Source organism: Brachyhypopomus gauderio, chromosome 6 (genome assembly GCF_052324685.1).
Source record: "Brachyhypopomus gauderio isolate BG-103 chromosome 6, BGAUD_0.2, whole genome shotgun sequence".
NCBI classification, from domain to species: Eukaryota; Metazoa; Chordata; class Actinopteri; order Gymnotiformes; family Hypopomidae; genus Brachyhypopomus; species Brachyhypopomus gauderio.
In genome coordinates this window covers 18275301-18288635 of record NC_135216.1, presented here as the reverse complement: position 1 = coordinate 18288635, position 13335 = coordinate 18275301, and the positions used below count along the sequence as shown (strand labels likewise).

The 13335-nt window shown below is 46.1% G+C and overlaps 1 protein-coding gene across 7 annotated transcripts in view; it reads right to left on the bottom strand.

The window, feature by feature from the left end:
- Positions 1-5805: 5805 nt before the first annotated feature.
- The window catches only part of mrtfbb (myocardin related transcription factor Bb), a 33628-nt gene continuing 26098 nt past the window's right edge, over positions 5806-13335 (bottom strand). For 6 of the 7 annotated variants that reach the window (XM_077009294.1, XM_077009298.1, XM_077009297.1 and 3 more), the window contains 8 exons: positions 11918-12159; positions 11186-11330; positions 10246-10923; positions 10046-10153; positions 9398-9559; positions 8993-9127; positions 8798-8858; positions 5806-8709 (listed from right to left, as the gene is read on the bottom strand). In XM_077009294.1, coding sequence (XP_076865409.1) covers positions 8240-8709; positions 8798-8858; positions 8993-9127; positions 9398-9559; positions 10046-10153; positions 10246-10923; positions 11186-11330; positions 11918-12159 — 2001 coding nt within the window. In that variant the 3' untranslated portion in view covers positions 5806-8239. The remainder of the gene's footprint in view (positions 8710-8797; positions 8859-8992; positions 9128-9397; positions 9560-10045; positions 10154-10245; positions 10924-11185; positions 11331-11917; positions 12160-13335) is intronic. The other variant, XM_077009295.1, reaches the window with a different exon arrangement.

Sequence of the window (13335 nt, the reverse complement as noted above, 5' to 3'; positions counted from 1 at the left end):
ATCCAACATGCCTGAGCAATCCCAGGAGCAACAGATGAAGATGGTTTTTGAGGAGCTGCAGGAGCTGACATTCCGCAGACAACATCTCACAAACAGGCTCAATCTGCTGAACATGCTCAAGGAATTCCGCCAGAGCACTGGTCTCCATGAAGAAGGCGAGTATGGTAAGACTGATCATTCCTCTCAGAGGTGTCAATTCCAGGTTCAGAAAGTAAAAGTCCTCACCAGGAGTTTGCTCAATCTTGCTAGATTTTCTAATTTGTGCAATCCAGGTAAAATTAGTGGAATCAAAACAATTCAGGAAGCCTGAGCAAAATCCTGGTAAGGAATTTTACTTTCTGAACCTGGAATTGACACCTCTGCTCTCATGTACTGAAAAGCCCTGAAGGTGCACATGTAGCTGTATAACTAGCATGTCTCTGAGCTGGTCTGAAGTCGTGGTTGCTTGTAGTTGAAGAAACATTCAACATTCAGGAGGAACTGAAGAAACTTTCAGACAGGAAGAGTCAGCTGCAAGAATTCCAAGAAATCCTTGAGTTAAAAGGTTTTACAGGTAACGTTGAATGCTGGATGCTGGTCATTAATGCCATTTGCCCTAAATTAATATAAATTAAATATAAAGCAATGCATTATAGTACATTTTAAAATGACTTTTAGGTGGTACTTTAACACCAAAACTGATAGATGGACCTGCCTCGTCATCATCTACACGTTCTGAAATATTTTTTGTGGAACCCCCATCACATCCAGGTTAGAACACTTGACTTTTTGTTATCCAAGTACAATGTACAATATCGTAGTAGCATATCTATGTCTAGAGTTAAATATTTACAATATGTTTAGTATTGCCATCTTGAAATAAACAATTTGCCATTGCATGTATTTATTAAGAAGTAAATGTGATGGGACAGTATTTTAAATCTACCTGTTTGCTACAGGGGGAGAACACAGCCATAGAAACATCAGATGAAAATAACGCAATGCTGTGAGATTACCAAACCAATCACTTGTACAGTTGTGATCAAATTTATTCAACCCCCAATGCTGCGAAGGGTTTTATGGAATTCAGTGCACATTTGTAATTGTGTTCATAATGAAATCTTACAAGGACTTGTTAAAGAACTAAATACAACTAAGATAGCATCAATTTTTTTTGTCATAAAGTATTAAATGGCCTTTTTGTGATTTCTTCATTGACACAATTATTCAACCCCTTTACGACTACCACTCCTAAGAACAGAGGTTCATTCCAGTGTTTTCCATCAGGTATTGAAAACATCTGTGGATGTCAACGAGCAGCAATCAAGCATGATAAGCACCAATTAGGCAGATTTAAAAGGACTGTGATACTCAGCTCCTTCTAGACATCTACTGGTGTGTTTCCAAGCATGGTGAAGGCAAGAGAATGGTCCCAGAAGACAAGAGAAGAGGTTATTGCTCTTCACAAGAATGGCAATGGATATAAAAAGATTGCGAAGTTGTTAAATATTCCAAGAGACACTATCGGAAGTATCATTCGCAAGTTCAAGTTAAAGGGCACAGTGGAAACGTTACCTGGTCGTGGCAGAAAGAAGATCCTGACCGCGACTGCTGTGCGCTACCTGAAGCGTAATGTGGAGAAAAATCCCCGCGTGACTGCTAAGGAACTGAAAAAAGACCTGTCAGATGTGGGCACTGAAGTTTCAGCTCAGACAATAAGGCGCGCACTGCATAACGAAGACCTCCATGCCAGAACGCCCAGACGCACCCCCTTGCTGACTCCAAAGAACAAGAAAAGTCAACTGCAGTATGCCAAAAGTCATGTGGACAAGCCACAAAGGTTTTGGAACAGTGTACTGTGGTCAGATGAAACTAAATTAGAACTGTTTGGGACAATGGACCAGCGCTATGTTTGGAGAAGGAAGAACCAGGCTTATGAACAAAAGAACACCTTGCCTACTGTGAAGCATGGCGGGGGGTCAATTATGCTTTGGGGCTGTTTTGCTTCTAATGGTACAGGAAAGCTTCAACGTGTGCAGGGTACCATGAATTCCCTTCAGTACCAGGAGATCTTGGAGGAAAATGTGATGGAGTCAGTCACAAACCTGCGGCTTGGGAGACGTTGGACCTTCCAACAGGACAATGATCCGAAGCACACATCCAAGTCCACTAGAGCATGGTTGAACATGAAAGGCTGGAACATTCTAGAGTGGCCATCGCAATCACCAGACTTAAATCCAATTGAGAACCTCTGGTGGGACCTAAAGAAGGCAGTTGCAGTGCGCAAGCCTAAGAATGTGACTGAACTGGAGGCTTTTGCCCATGAAGAATGGGCTAAGATACCCATAGGTCGCTGCAAGACACTTGTGTCAAGCTATGCTTCACGCTTGAAAGCTGTCATAACTGGAAAAGGATGTTGTACTAAGTACTAAAAAATAATGTCACTAGGGGGTTGAATAAAACTGATAATGATGTGAGCACAGTAAAGACATTTGTGGTTATTCCATCATAAATATTATGTTATGTTTGTCTAATTTATAAGTGCCTCTTTGATATAATTGTAAATAAGATGACTGAAATGATCAAAATCAATGTCAAACTGGCCAAAACACTTTATTTCAGTGGGGGTTGAATAAATTTGATCACAACTGTATATACATCTATCATTTATAATAGGCAATATTGTGAAATTACCAAACCAATCAAAGGTGTATATACATCTATAACCTACAATGTATATTTTGTTTTGCTACTAGCCTCAGTGTTGGTGTCAACTTACCAGGTCTCAAGCTGAAGTCATTATGTATAAAAGTTCCACTCCCACTATCCATGCGTATTTGCCTCAAGGGTGGTAGTGTGGTGGTTTACTTCAACAACTGCCCTTTACTTTCACTTTTTTTTAGCACAACATTATGTCGGGGCCTGTATGTCCATGTAGAGTGAGTGAAAGGTTTTGAGTTAACTTTGAGCTAATTTTTTTAGCTATTTTTCATCTGGGCTAAAGTATTCAATAAAATGTAATTGCTGAGAGGGCCTTAAAATATTACTGAATTATATTTCTGGTATTGAAATCATATATTGGCAATACATTTAATTATTTATATTTGTCTAAACACATTTAAGCATAAACCTTTAATCAAAAATGACTTTAATTCTATGAAAAAGCAAAGTGAGGTTTGTTCACCTTTTGACTGGAACTGTACAGTCCTGTGCATCCATGATGCAGAGCAGACCACCTCATGATGCAGAGCAGACCGACTCATGATGCAGAGAAGACAGACTCATGATGCAGAGCAGACAGACTCATGATGCAGAGCAGACCGGCTCATGATGCAGAGCAGACCGGCTCATGATGCAGAGCAGACCATCTCATGATGCAGAGCAGACCATCTCATGAAACTTGGAGTAGATAGAATCACAGCTAATATGAACTTCCACATGAATGTTGGGTGACTCATAAATTATGTTGAGTGATCCTTTTATATTAAATAATCACTCATCAGACCTTCAGTAACATATCAGCATATCAAAGACGTAGAAATGGGGGAGTGTCTGAATATGTTCAGTATAATAAGAAGAGACTTTTTTAAATAGTATGATGAATTCAGTTATTTCCCCTTTAGTTGGAGCGTCCAAGTTCATATATGAAAATGTTAACCCGAAAAAAGGCAATGAACATCAACCAGATTAAATGCATACTGTCTCATCAAGAAGCTATTTTAGACATTCTGTAACTGGATTGTAAGTGGATTATGGTTAGGGTCAGGATTAGAACCATGAGTGAGGATTAGGATTCATTTTTGGATTGAGGTTAAAGCTGGAGTTAGTTTAGGTTTTGAGTTGAGATTAAGTTTAGTTGGACTGGTTTGAGTGTCTGACCAGAACTTATTCTTGACTGTGATTGTACCCAAACTCTCCTCTGATTCATCCATGACAATGTTACTGATACCCTGTTGACAGTTTATTAATCTGTAAAGGATCACTAAAAATAGCGTTACCAAAAGTTCACGAGCTTCCGCAGAGCAGTGTTTGCCAGAACTGTGTTAGTGAAACAGTAGTGATATCTTCACATTGCCATTACGAGAACTCGGGCACAGATAATGCTGGATGGATAATAATTAATTCTAATTATATCTGGAAATTTGGAATGGCTCCAGATGTAGGTTGAAAAAAGAGGAAGGAGGATGTTTTATGAACACGAGCAGAAAACAGTGTGAGCATTTGTAGTATTGGCTGCTTCATATGTTCTGGTGGCTGGTAAAAGTACACAGTGGATCTCTGCAGAAATGCAATACAACCAAAGTCCCAACAAGGGGTAAGAACAAATGGTTTTACTAGAAATTTCTGTAAGAGCTAGATTGTTATTGGCTGTATTAGCTTTGCACATCTGGATCCTGATATTTTTGCCAATTTTTCTTCATGAAAGTGGTTATGCTCTTTCAGAGTAGATAGAAAACATTGGTGATCAGCAGTTTTTGAGTCTTTTCACACATTTCCAGTCAGGTGAAGGGCCGGGCTTTGCCCGAGACATTCTGGCACATTCTTGGTGTAGATCAGCCCAGTGCAGCTCAGGATCATCGATATGTTAGAAGATGAACTCCATCCCAGTTTCAGGTCTTTGGCAAACTGGAAAGGATTCTGGAAAGGAATGAATTTTATTTGTCTTCATCTATCCTGCCGTCTACATTGTCCAGTTTCTTCTGAAAACCCTCTTCACAATGTGCTGCTCCCACGCCGTGCTTCACTAGGGACGGTGCTTTTACACTACAATAGATGCTTTACATCTAGGATTTTCTATCTTAGGATTACATCTAGGATTTTCCAACTATTTTTGGGATAATCTACATAACCATGACATATAATCCAAATTATATCCATTTCAGTTCCGGGTTTCACCATCACCAAAATTCAAGGCGAGAGGAAACAGGCAACACACCGTATGTAATTAAAGTTGTCAAGTTGTCGAGCTCTGTCTGCCTTATTCAGCTCCTCAGGTGATTATGGATGTAGCACAGCTGCCTCCATATTCCTCTCCAACACGATGCCCCCATTGTAAGCAGTTTGTCACTACAGAGGTGATCACCATGGCGGGGAACACTGCCTGGCTAGTGTGCCTTGTTTGTGCTTTCATTGGGTGAGTTTCATTACGTTACATGTCATCACAATGTAGATTAAGAACATGGAGCTCACCACGCCAAGAGGTTCTGTTCCCATGGAGCAGTTTCTGTCATACTGATAGGGATATGCAAGTCACATATGTAGCATATTGTAGCGTGTACATTTTAAATACATAAACTGCAGTATTAACCATCATTCTCATTTACCTTCCAAAGTACCTAGCACTTGACAGCATGTAAGAGTTTACAGGCATTGTGTGATGGCGTGTGTGAGCACAGGAAGACCAGGAGGTTATGAAGGACCATGACTGTTCTGTCTTCTTTATGATCTTCAGCTGTATAGCAGGCTGCTGCCTGATCCCCTTCTGCATGAGCAACTACAAAGACGTCGTCCACAAGTGTCCAAAGTGTCGCAGTCAGATCCACAAGTGTACCAAACTTTGAGCGAGGCGGACGCCTCCATGGAAGGGCCTTCGTTTTCCAGACGGCCGAGTCTGAGTTGCAAGTGGAACCATTGAAGGATTAAAGCACAATGGTTTGGTTAAGAACTACAAAAGTTGAAAGCTCCACTGGTCTGAAAGAAGCAAACACCTTAGCGCATGATGCAGACTTCTGAGGAGAAGCTCTTAGAGGTCATGTTGCTGCAGAGTTTCTGAGATTATACTCCTAATACCACCTTCCTCTGGGAAACAGAAGTAGTCTGTGCAACTTGCATGTACACAAACATTTTAATGGCGCAAAACTGTATATACAACGAACATATGTACAAAAACGACTATTTACAGTTGTGTGTGTGCCAAAGTTATAAAAAGAAATATTTACACTGTGCAAAAAGATGTATTACAATCTGCAGTTAAACTCTATGCCACGTTTGATCAGCTATTGAAGAGTTCCCCATTATCCAGCAACTATGCACAACAAGAACAGTTTTGAAAGGCCTGGGTCTGTAATCACTTCTGTCACATCACCAGCTGTTTTAGTCACTTTCAAAACTATTGTAGAAAGTATAAGATGCCATCAGATATGATATTTCATTCAAATTTAAATGGGTTTTGTGGGAGTGGACAGGTGGTGTCATTTTTGTTTATTAAATGTCATACATCCAATTTAATCTTTACTATTGCAAATACCTCAGTTTCCATGAACATCTATTATAGCCACTCCTCTTTGCATAAACAAAGTGCAAATAAGATGAAACAGCTGCAAGCGTGTTGGTTTGGAGTGGTGTTGCTTTTGCTTTGCCCATTTCTAAATGCTTTCCTGCAGGTTTCAGTGAGCAGTCTCCCATATTGTTGCTTTAATGTCCCGGCGTGTCAGAAGCACAGCTTGTAGTATGTGGACGAGGACCAGGAGGCTGCGGTGTGACGACAGTCTACAGTCCAACAGCATGAATGCAGGAGAATGTGTCTGCTGATCTTTGAATGCTATGTGAGTGTATGTTGTGAAAAGGAACTTACAGGAATATCTTTTGAAAGGTTTTACATTTTCTATGCTGTGCAAAACAAAAAAACAACATGTACTCAGATCTTCTTTGGCAGAAGACTGAAACACCTCCAATTCATTCTGTAAATGTAATTGAGTACATACCATGACACAGGTTTGTATGGCAAACTGGTGGGTAACTGATATTTGTATAGTGAACTGACTGTCATTAAAGGTACTCTAGAAAGTGAATGTCATGTATTCTAGAAAAGTGCTGTATTTTTGGCACCGCTTGAAAGCCAGCTTTCAGTAAGAAGGATACAGTGGTATTTTCTGCTAACAGATTATGGTCAACATGCTACCAGTCTGCTTAGCTGCCAAGCCAAAGCTAAATCATAGTGTAGCTGAAATGAACCGTTCACCAGTTCACTAGCGCATTTGACTGTGAGTCTTCAGTGTTACCAGCAGGTGGTGCTCTATTTTCACATTTTTACAAAAATAACGTTTATTAGTTTTTTTTGTTGGATATCTAAAATAATTCCAGCAACATGATGTAAAAAAAGAGAAAGACTGGTCTGAAGTCATTACAGATCATCTTAAATGTCGTGTTTAAGATCTCTGAATCCGGTCGAGGAACCCTAAGGATGTTTCACACCCAGACCCAAGTGGCTCTGGGCAACCAGCTGTCATGGGCATCATTCATCAGAGATGTTACATATACCACTGGTCTTTGTTCTCTAAGCTACTAGTGAAGTACTTTACATACACATATATAACATCTTGTTTTAGCTGACCAATAAAGGCTTTCTGTACCCACATACATGGAGGCTGAGTCTACACTTCTCTTTCCCTTCGGTTAAAGATGTAAATGGCCTGGCTAGCCCAAATCTCACAAGGCCCTTCTCTGTACTGTGACACCAAGCTGGATTTTGTAGGCAAACCCCAGAACAGGGTGTTGTTTCTTGGGCTTCTGCATGTCCAAGACTGAGGGTGATGCAGTGGGATCGATCGATATCTCTCTCTCTCTCCTCCGACGAGGATACAAACCAGGAGTTTAAGGCATTCACAACAGAAGAGAACTCAAAGATGTGTTCAGTGCTTCACCACTGTGAGACTGTGATATACCAACATGGTTTCATGCCAATGAGTAGCAGATGCTAATGTCAAACTTTAGACACCATATTTTCTGCATTAATGTCCTTGTGCTGACCACAGAACAAATGTTAAAAGGGGGGGAATTTTTGGACACGATGTCAAAGGCACAATAAATCACATCTGATGTCATTTCCTCAAGCTCCTTATAAAAGTGAAACAGAATGTTTGACATTTCAAAGAAAATATGCAAAGCCATATGTCTAAAACTTCAATAATTAACTTCAATAATTATATCAAAACTACCAAAGGAGGTGCGAGTCACTACCTTGAAACATAACACTACCTTGAAAATATCAGACATTCTTTTTGTCTTGAAACACGCTCACTGATGCACACGCCGACCCAGAGATCAGGGACAGGTGAACAGAGCAGGTTCTTATCTACCAGGTGCACTGCACTGGTTTTGGCTTCTAAAAGAGATCTCTAGCCATTAATCATGTCCAGGTCAGTTTCTCTCCTACGATGGTGGTCTCCTGGGGAGATCCAAGACTTACACAGTTCAGCTGTCTCTTCTGAACATCTGCTCAGGCTGGGACGCTCGTCAGGAGCCTTGGGAGCCGATCTCTTCATTCCCAGTGCAGGTCGCGCGAGTCTAAGAAGTCGGAGGAGAAGACACCAGCGATGGCGGAGATGCCTGCTGGCCCGGGCCCTGTGAGGTCCATCCACTCCATGTGTTCCAGGCCCGCGTCATGCAGGTGGAGGTGTTGCGGTGAGTGGGAGAACCCGATCTCACTGGTGTCCATGGAGGAGTGGGCCGGCTCCAGTAGTTGGCTGTGAACCTCGTCCATGAGGCAGAGGGCTCGGGGTTCGGCCTCCGCCACCAGAGAACCCTCCAGCAGGGCCTCCAGCTGGTCCTCTGTGGCCAGCGCCACCAGGCTGGGCGGAGGCTCGGGGGTGGGGCAGGGGACGCGGGCCACCTGGACGTGAGCGGGAGGCCGTGAAAGTGCGGTGTTGATGGGGAGAGTGGTCACACTGGCCGTCACGGGCAGCAGCGTGTCCAAGCACAGAGGATCTTGCTGGATCAAGGGCGAGATTTCTGCACCAGACAGGAAGATGAGATGTTAGATGAAGTCTTGTCTAAAACTAATGGAGAACAGGCACATTTGAATGGATTTGGTTCTCACCACCACTCTCGACCAAGACGTCAAACAGATCATCCATATGCTGACTAGTTACAGTAGGAACCTTGGAGAAATAAGACGATTTGAATAAATCTTGGAGAAATAAGACGACAATCATTTTAGATTTTAAGATGATTTTCAAAGCGAAGCCACACTGGAATGACTGCTGGGTAAAGCAGAGCGCAGTGAAGCCGTTACCTGCATGGTAGCGTGAAGAGCTCTTCTCTGTTTGACGGCCTCCTCGTAGCGGGGCGGGTCTTTGCTCTTTGGGCTGTGGTGGTTGGTGAACGGAGACATCGGGAGGATATACGTAGGTGGACAAGGAGACGGACACTGATGTGGACATGGACACACAGAGCAAAGGGATTCATTAAGCAAACGGAGTGAGAAGGAACCGTTTCATTTACCAAAGTCACTACGAGTGCTGGTGGTTCCTCCTACAGCCCAGTGAGCACCTCCCATCTTTGGGTCTTGTCCAATAAGAGGAGGAGTGTGCAGTACTGAATCTACTCCCTTAGAAATGCAATTATATAGTCCCGCCAGTGTTTATTATGTGATTTATAAATAAATAAAAAACACCTACAACCTTAAATTTGGTCTTACTTTGGTGACGAGCCCGTTCGGGGCAGTGTGTCGCGGGGAGAGGCGGGCCGGGTGGGACTCTGGGGAGCTGCTGAGGTAACACGGGCCCACATCTGCCCTGGACAGACTTTGATTCGGCGCCAGCTGGTACGCTGAGGAAGGGCTGACGCACAGGCCCATCACCTGTGGACCAGAGCACCGATGTGAGGCCTGCTGGGGCAGTCTGGGGCAAAGTTTGGGAGTCTGCGAGCGTGTGACCGGCCACAAAAGTGTGACTGCAACCTAATCGCCACTCTGCCCTGCTCCTGGGCCGGGGTCACGGTTCTGGTGCCGTTAGGAGAAATTCATGGACTGCTGAGTGAAATGTGGACCACGGTGTGGGAGCAGACGCCTTTCGTCTTGGCGCCCGAGCCAAGGTGCTGTGGAGCGGGCCCGAGGCTCGCGTAGGGAGGGCGCGCCGGGGGAAATTTAGTGGAAGCGGAAAGACATAAAACTACACAGAAGTTCTGCTTGCATTTCTGGTTTACTGGTTTACCATAGACTCCCTATTCCAGGACACATAAACAGAACATAAACACAACACAACCCAAACAAATGAAAAACAAAAGAACAGCTAAAAGAACCCAAGCCCGTTGGCAGCGCTGATGGTGCCGGGTGGGCGGTGCTCACCGCAGGCGTAGCCGGAGCGGGCCGAGTGTGCTGCTCCAACGCCGCGCTCTCCGCTTTCAGCAGAAATGAAGTCTGGTCGTCGTCCTGGCTCGGACCGGACGCTGCCGTCTGCAGAGGACAGAGAGAGACGACGTCAAACAACCGTGAGCGCGTGGTGAAGAGTGAACCGAGCGAGTTGGTTTCTGCAGGTGCCTGCTGACCTGCGGGGTGGACGTGCACGGTCCCTGGACGGCGGGGACGCCGAGGACGTGGCCCGGCTGAGGGACGAGTCCCGTCTGGTGCGGGGGCCCCACGTAGAACTGCTGCACCTGGGGCTCCTCCTGTTTCAGCTCTGTCTGCAGCGCCCCCAGGGGGTCACGAGTGGAAGTGCAGCTGGGCGAGGCCTCGCGCTCCTCTTTGATGGGAGCTGGCGGGGCCGGGTCGGCCTGCTGCGGCGCCCCCTGCTGGCTCCTCTTCTCCACCTCCAGCTGCATCTTCAGCTGCTCCACCAGCCGCTGCTCCTGCTCCAGTTTGCGCATCAGCTCCTTGATCTGGCGCTCCTTCTCGTGGAGACGCTGGTCCTTCTCGTGGAGACAATGGTCCTTCTCATGGAGACAATGGTCCTTCTCTGACATTTTGGCTTCCACTGCTTCCTCCGTCTTCAAAGACAGTGTCCCCGATGGCGTCTCCTCCATAGGGGTGCCAGACCCCTGGGACGTTACGGGAGACGCCGGGGGACTGGTGCTCACGTGTTGGGGCTGCTGGCCGCCGCTGGTTTCCATGCTTGTGGCCGGGTGAGCGCTGCTGTCCTGGAAGGGTCTGAGCCTCTCGATGAGGTCCGTTTTGGTGCCGGACACGGGAAGACCACGAAGCTTCAACTCCATTTTCAGTTCCGCCACCTGACACATGCAGCACAGCTTATCAAATACTCATTAGAAACAGATAACTTAGATATTAATTACTTAATTGCCAACGGATTCTTACTAATTAGCAAACATCATCATACTATATATTTTGAGAAGGCTTTATTCGTTAATAACCATAATATTTTTATTAACTTTTCCTTTCAGGTATTTCCATATTCATACCACAGACACAGTCAACTGGAAATAGGGACATGTCCATCATGTAGATCGTGTAGATGGCTTTATTTACACGTACCTTCATCTCATCCAGGTTGGCAGGCAGTGGGCCAGGCCTGCGACTGCTGGCAGTGGGGGCGTGGTTAGGCCGTGCCGGGGTGGAGCAGGGCAGCGACACTACAACAGGAGGGTGGAGGCCACTCGGGGCTTCAGTCATGGGCCTGCTGTACACATAGGATGGGGGTCTACGGTTAAAGGGGAACTTCCTGGATCATCATCGTTTACAATCACTACGACGCGTCTGGAACAATGGCACCAGAAGCCGTCCTGGAACAAACAGGAGGCGGAGAGGAAGAATATGAGGAAGCGTGGCGTGTTGGCGGAGGCGCTGACGTGTTCAGCCAGACTGGTGAAACCGTAGCATTAAGACTCATAAATCAACACACTGTGTGTTTGCATTCCACTCTGCATTACGCAAGAAGTGTCGGCGACGAAGCAGTTTAGCAAGGTCCTTAATCCCAGCATCAGAGCCGACATGCCAAGAGAGGGAGGCGTGCAGGAGCTGAACGTTGCTCCAGCTGACGGTGAGAATGGAAAAATGTGAGTGTTGTTAATAATGAAAGAATCGATGACAGCTAGCACGAGGCACTTAGTGTTACGGACACGTACACCCAAATCCCTTATAGTAGCAAAATAAAGTGAATCTGAAATGTGCTAAATGTTTAAGCCACGCCCACCAGTGTTATCATGTCTGCAGCTGTTCTCCCGGAGGAGTGGGAGGGCCCGGCGGGTGGGCGGGGCCATCACGCACCTGCGGGGGGCCGGTAAGATGGCCTGGTAGTTGTTCTGCTGCTGACTGAGGATCTGGAGGTGCAGGAAGTGCTGCTGCTGGTGGAGCAGGCGAGCGTAGGCCGAGTCCATGCGCGCCTCGCTGGGCTCCTGCTTCTGGTCCGGCGGCACGTACTGGTGGTACTTCAGCTTCCGGACCCTCGGCTTGGGCTCCTTGCTCTTTTTACCACGGCTCTTCTCACTGCTCAGCTTGGGCTGGCTTTGCTGGAGGAGGAAGAGGGAGACAGGGGGAGGACAGAGGGAGGACAGAGGGAGGACAGGGGGAGGACAGGGGGAGGACAGGGGGAGGACAGGGGGAGGACAGGGGGAGGACAGGCAGCACATGAGCCAAGGCACACCTGCGGTCACACGGTTAAGCACACGGTTGGACGGACTGGGCGGCAGCAGCGATGATGCAGTCGTCCACTGAGAGATTTGTGGGAAGAAGCCACGAGTCCTGGTGCACGGTAGTGAAGGGGTGGTGCACAAGTCAACACCTCCCTCAAATGACAGGATGGGGAAGCAGGATGCAAGAAAGGGGATGTGACCCTCATTGTTTCAACCTGCTCAGCTACAGGATACACATGAAACGCCTGCGAGGAGACCAGCTGAAAGCCGCTACGCTGTAAAAGTGTCATTTCGGGCTGTGGCGAGTACCGAGGGTCAGGGGTCACGCCCCCCTCGTTCTGTTCTGTCCCGGGAGGGGAGGGGCGGCTTTCTGGACAGTGTTTTGAGGGCATGCATTAAGATGGATGTGCAAGTTATTGCGTGGCTCCTGGTTCGGAGATCAGCAGAAGTTCAACGAGCGTGTTTCACTTGACCTCCAGCTGACGACAGGAGGCATCTGTGGCTGCTGCTCTCAGATGTGCGGAGATCTTCGAGGCCTTTAGGCCAGAGCAAACGCGAGAGAAGAACTAGATCTCACCGTCAGGCTCTTATTATGACAGACTGTTCAGTATCCCTGGCTCTAACTCCTGGATCAGACCGCTCTTATTATGACAGACTGTTCAGTATCCCTGGCTCTAACTCCTGGATCAGACCGCTCTTATTATGACAGACTGTTCAGTATCCCTGGCTCTAACTCCTGGATCAGACCGCTCTTATTATGACAGACTGTTCAGTATCCCTGGCTCTAACTCCTGGATCAGACCGCTCTTATTATGACAGACTGTTCAGTATCCCTGGCTCTAACTCCTGGATCAGTCCGCTCTTATTATGACAGACTGTTCAGTATCCCTGGCTCTAACTCCTGGATCAGACCGCTCTTATTATGACAGACTGTTCAGTATCCCTGGCTCTACCTCCTGGATCAGACCGCTCTTATTATGACAGACTGTTCAGTATCCCTGGCTCTACCTCCTGGATCAGACCGCTCTTATTATGACAGACTGTTCAGTATCC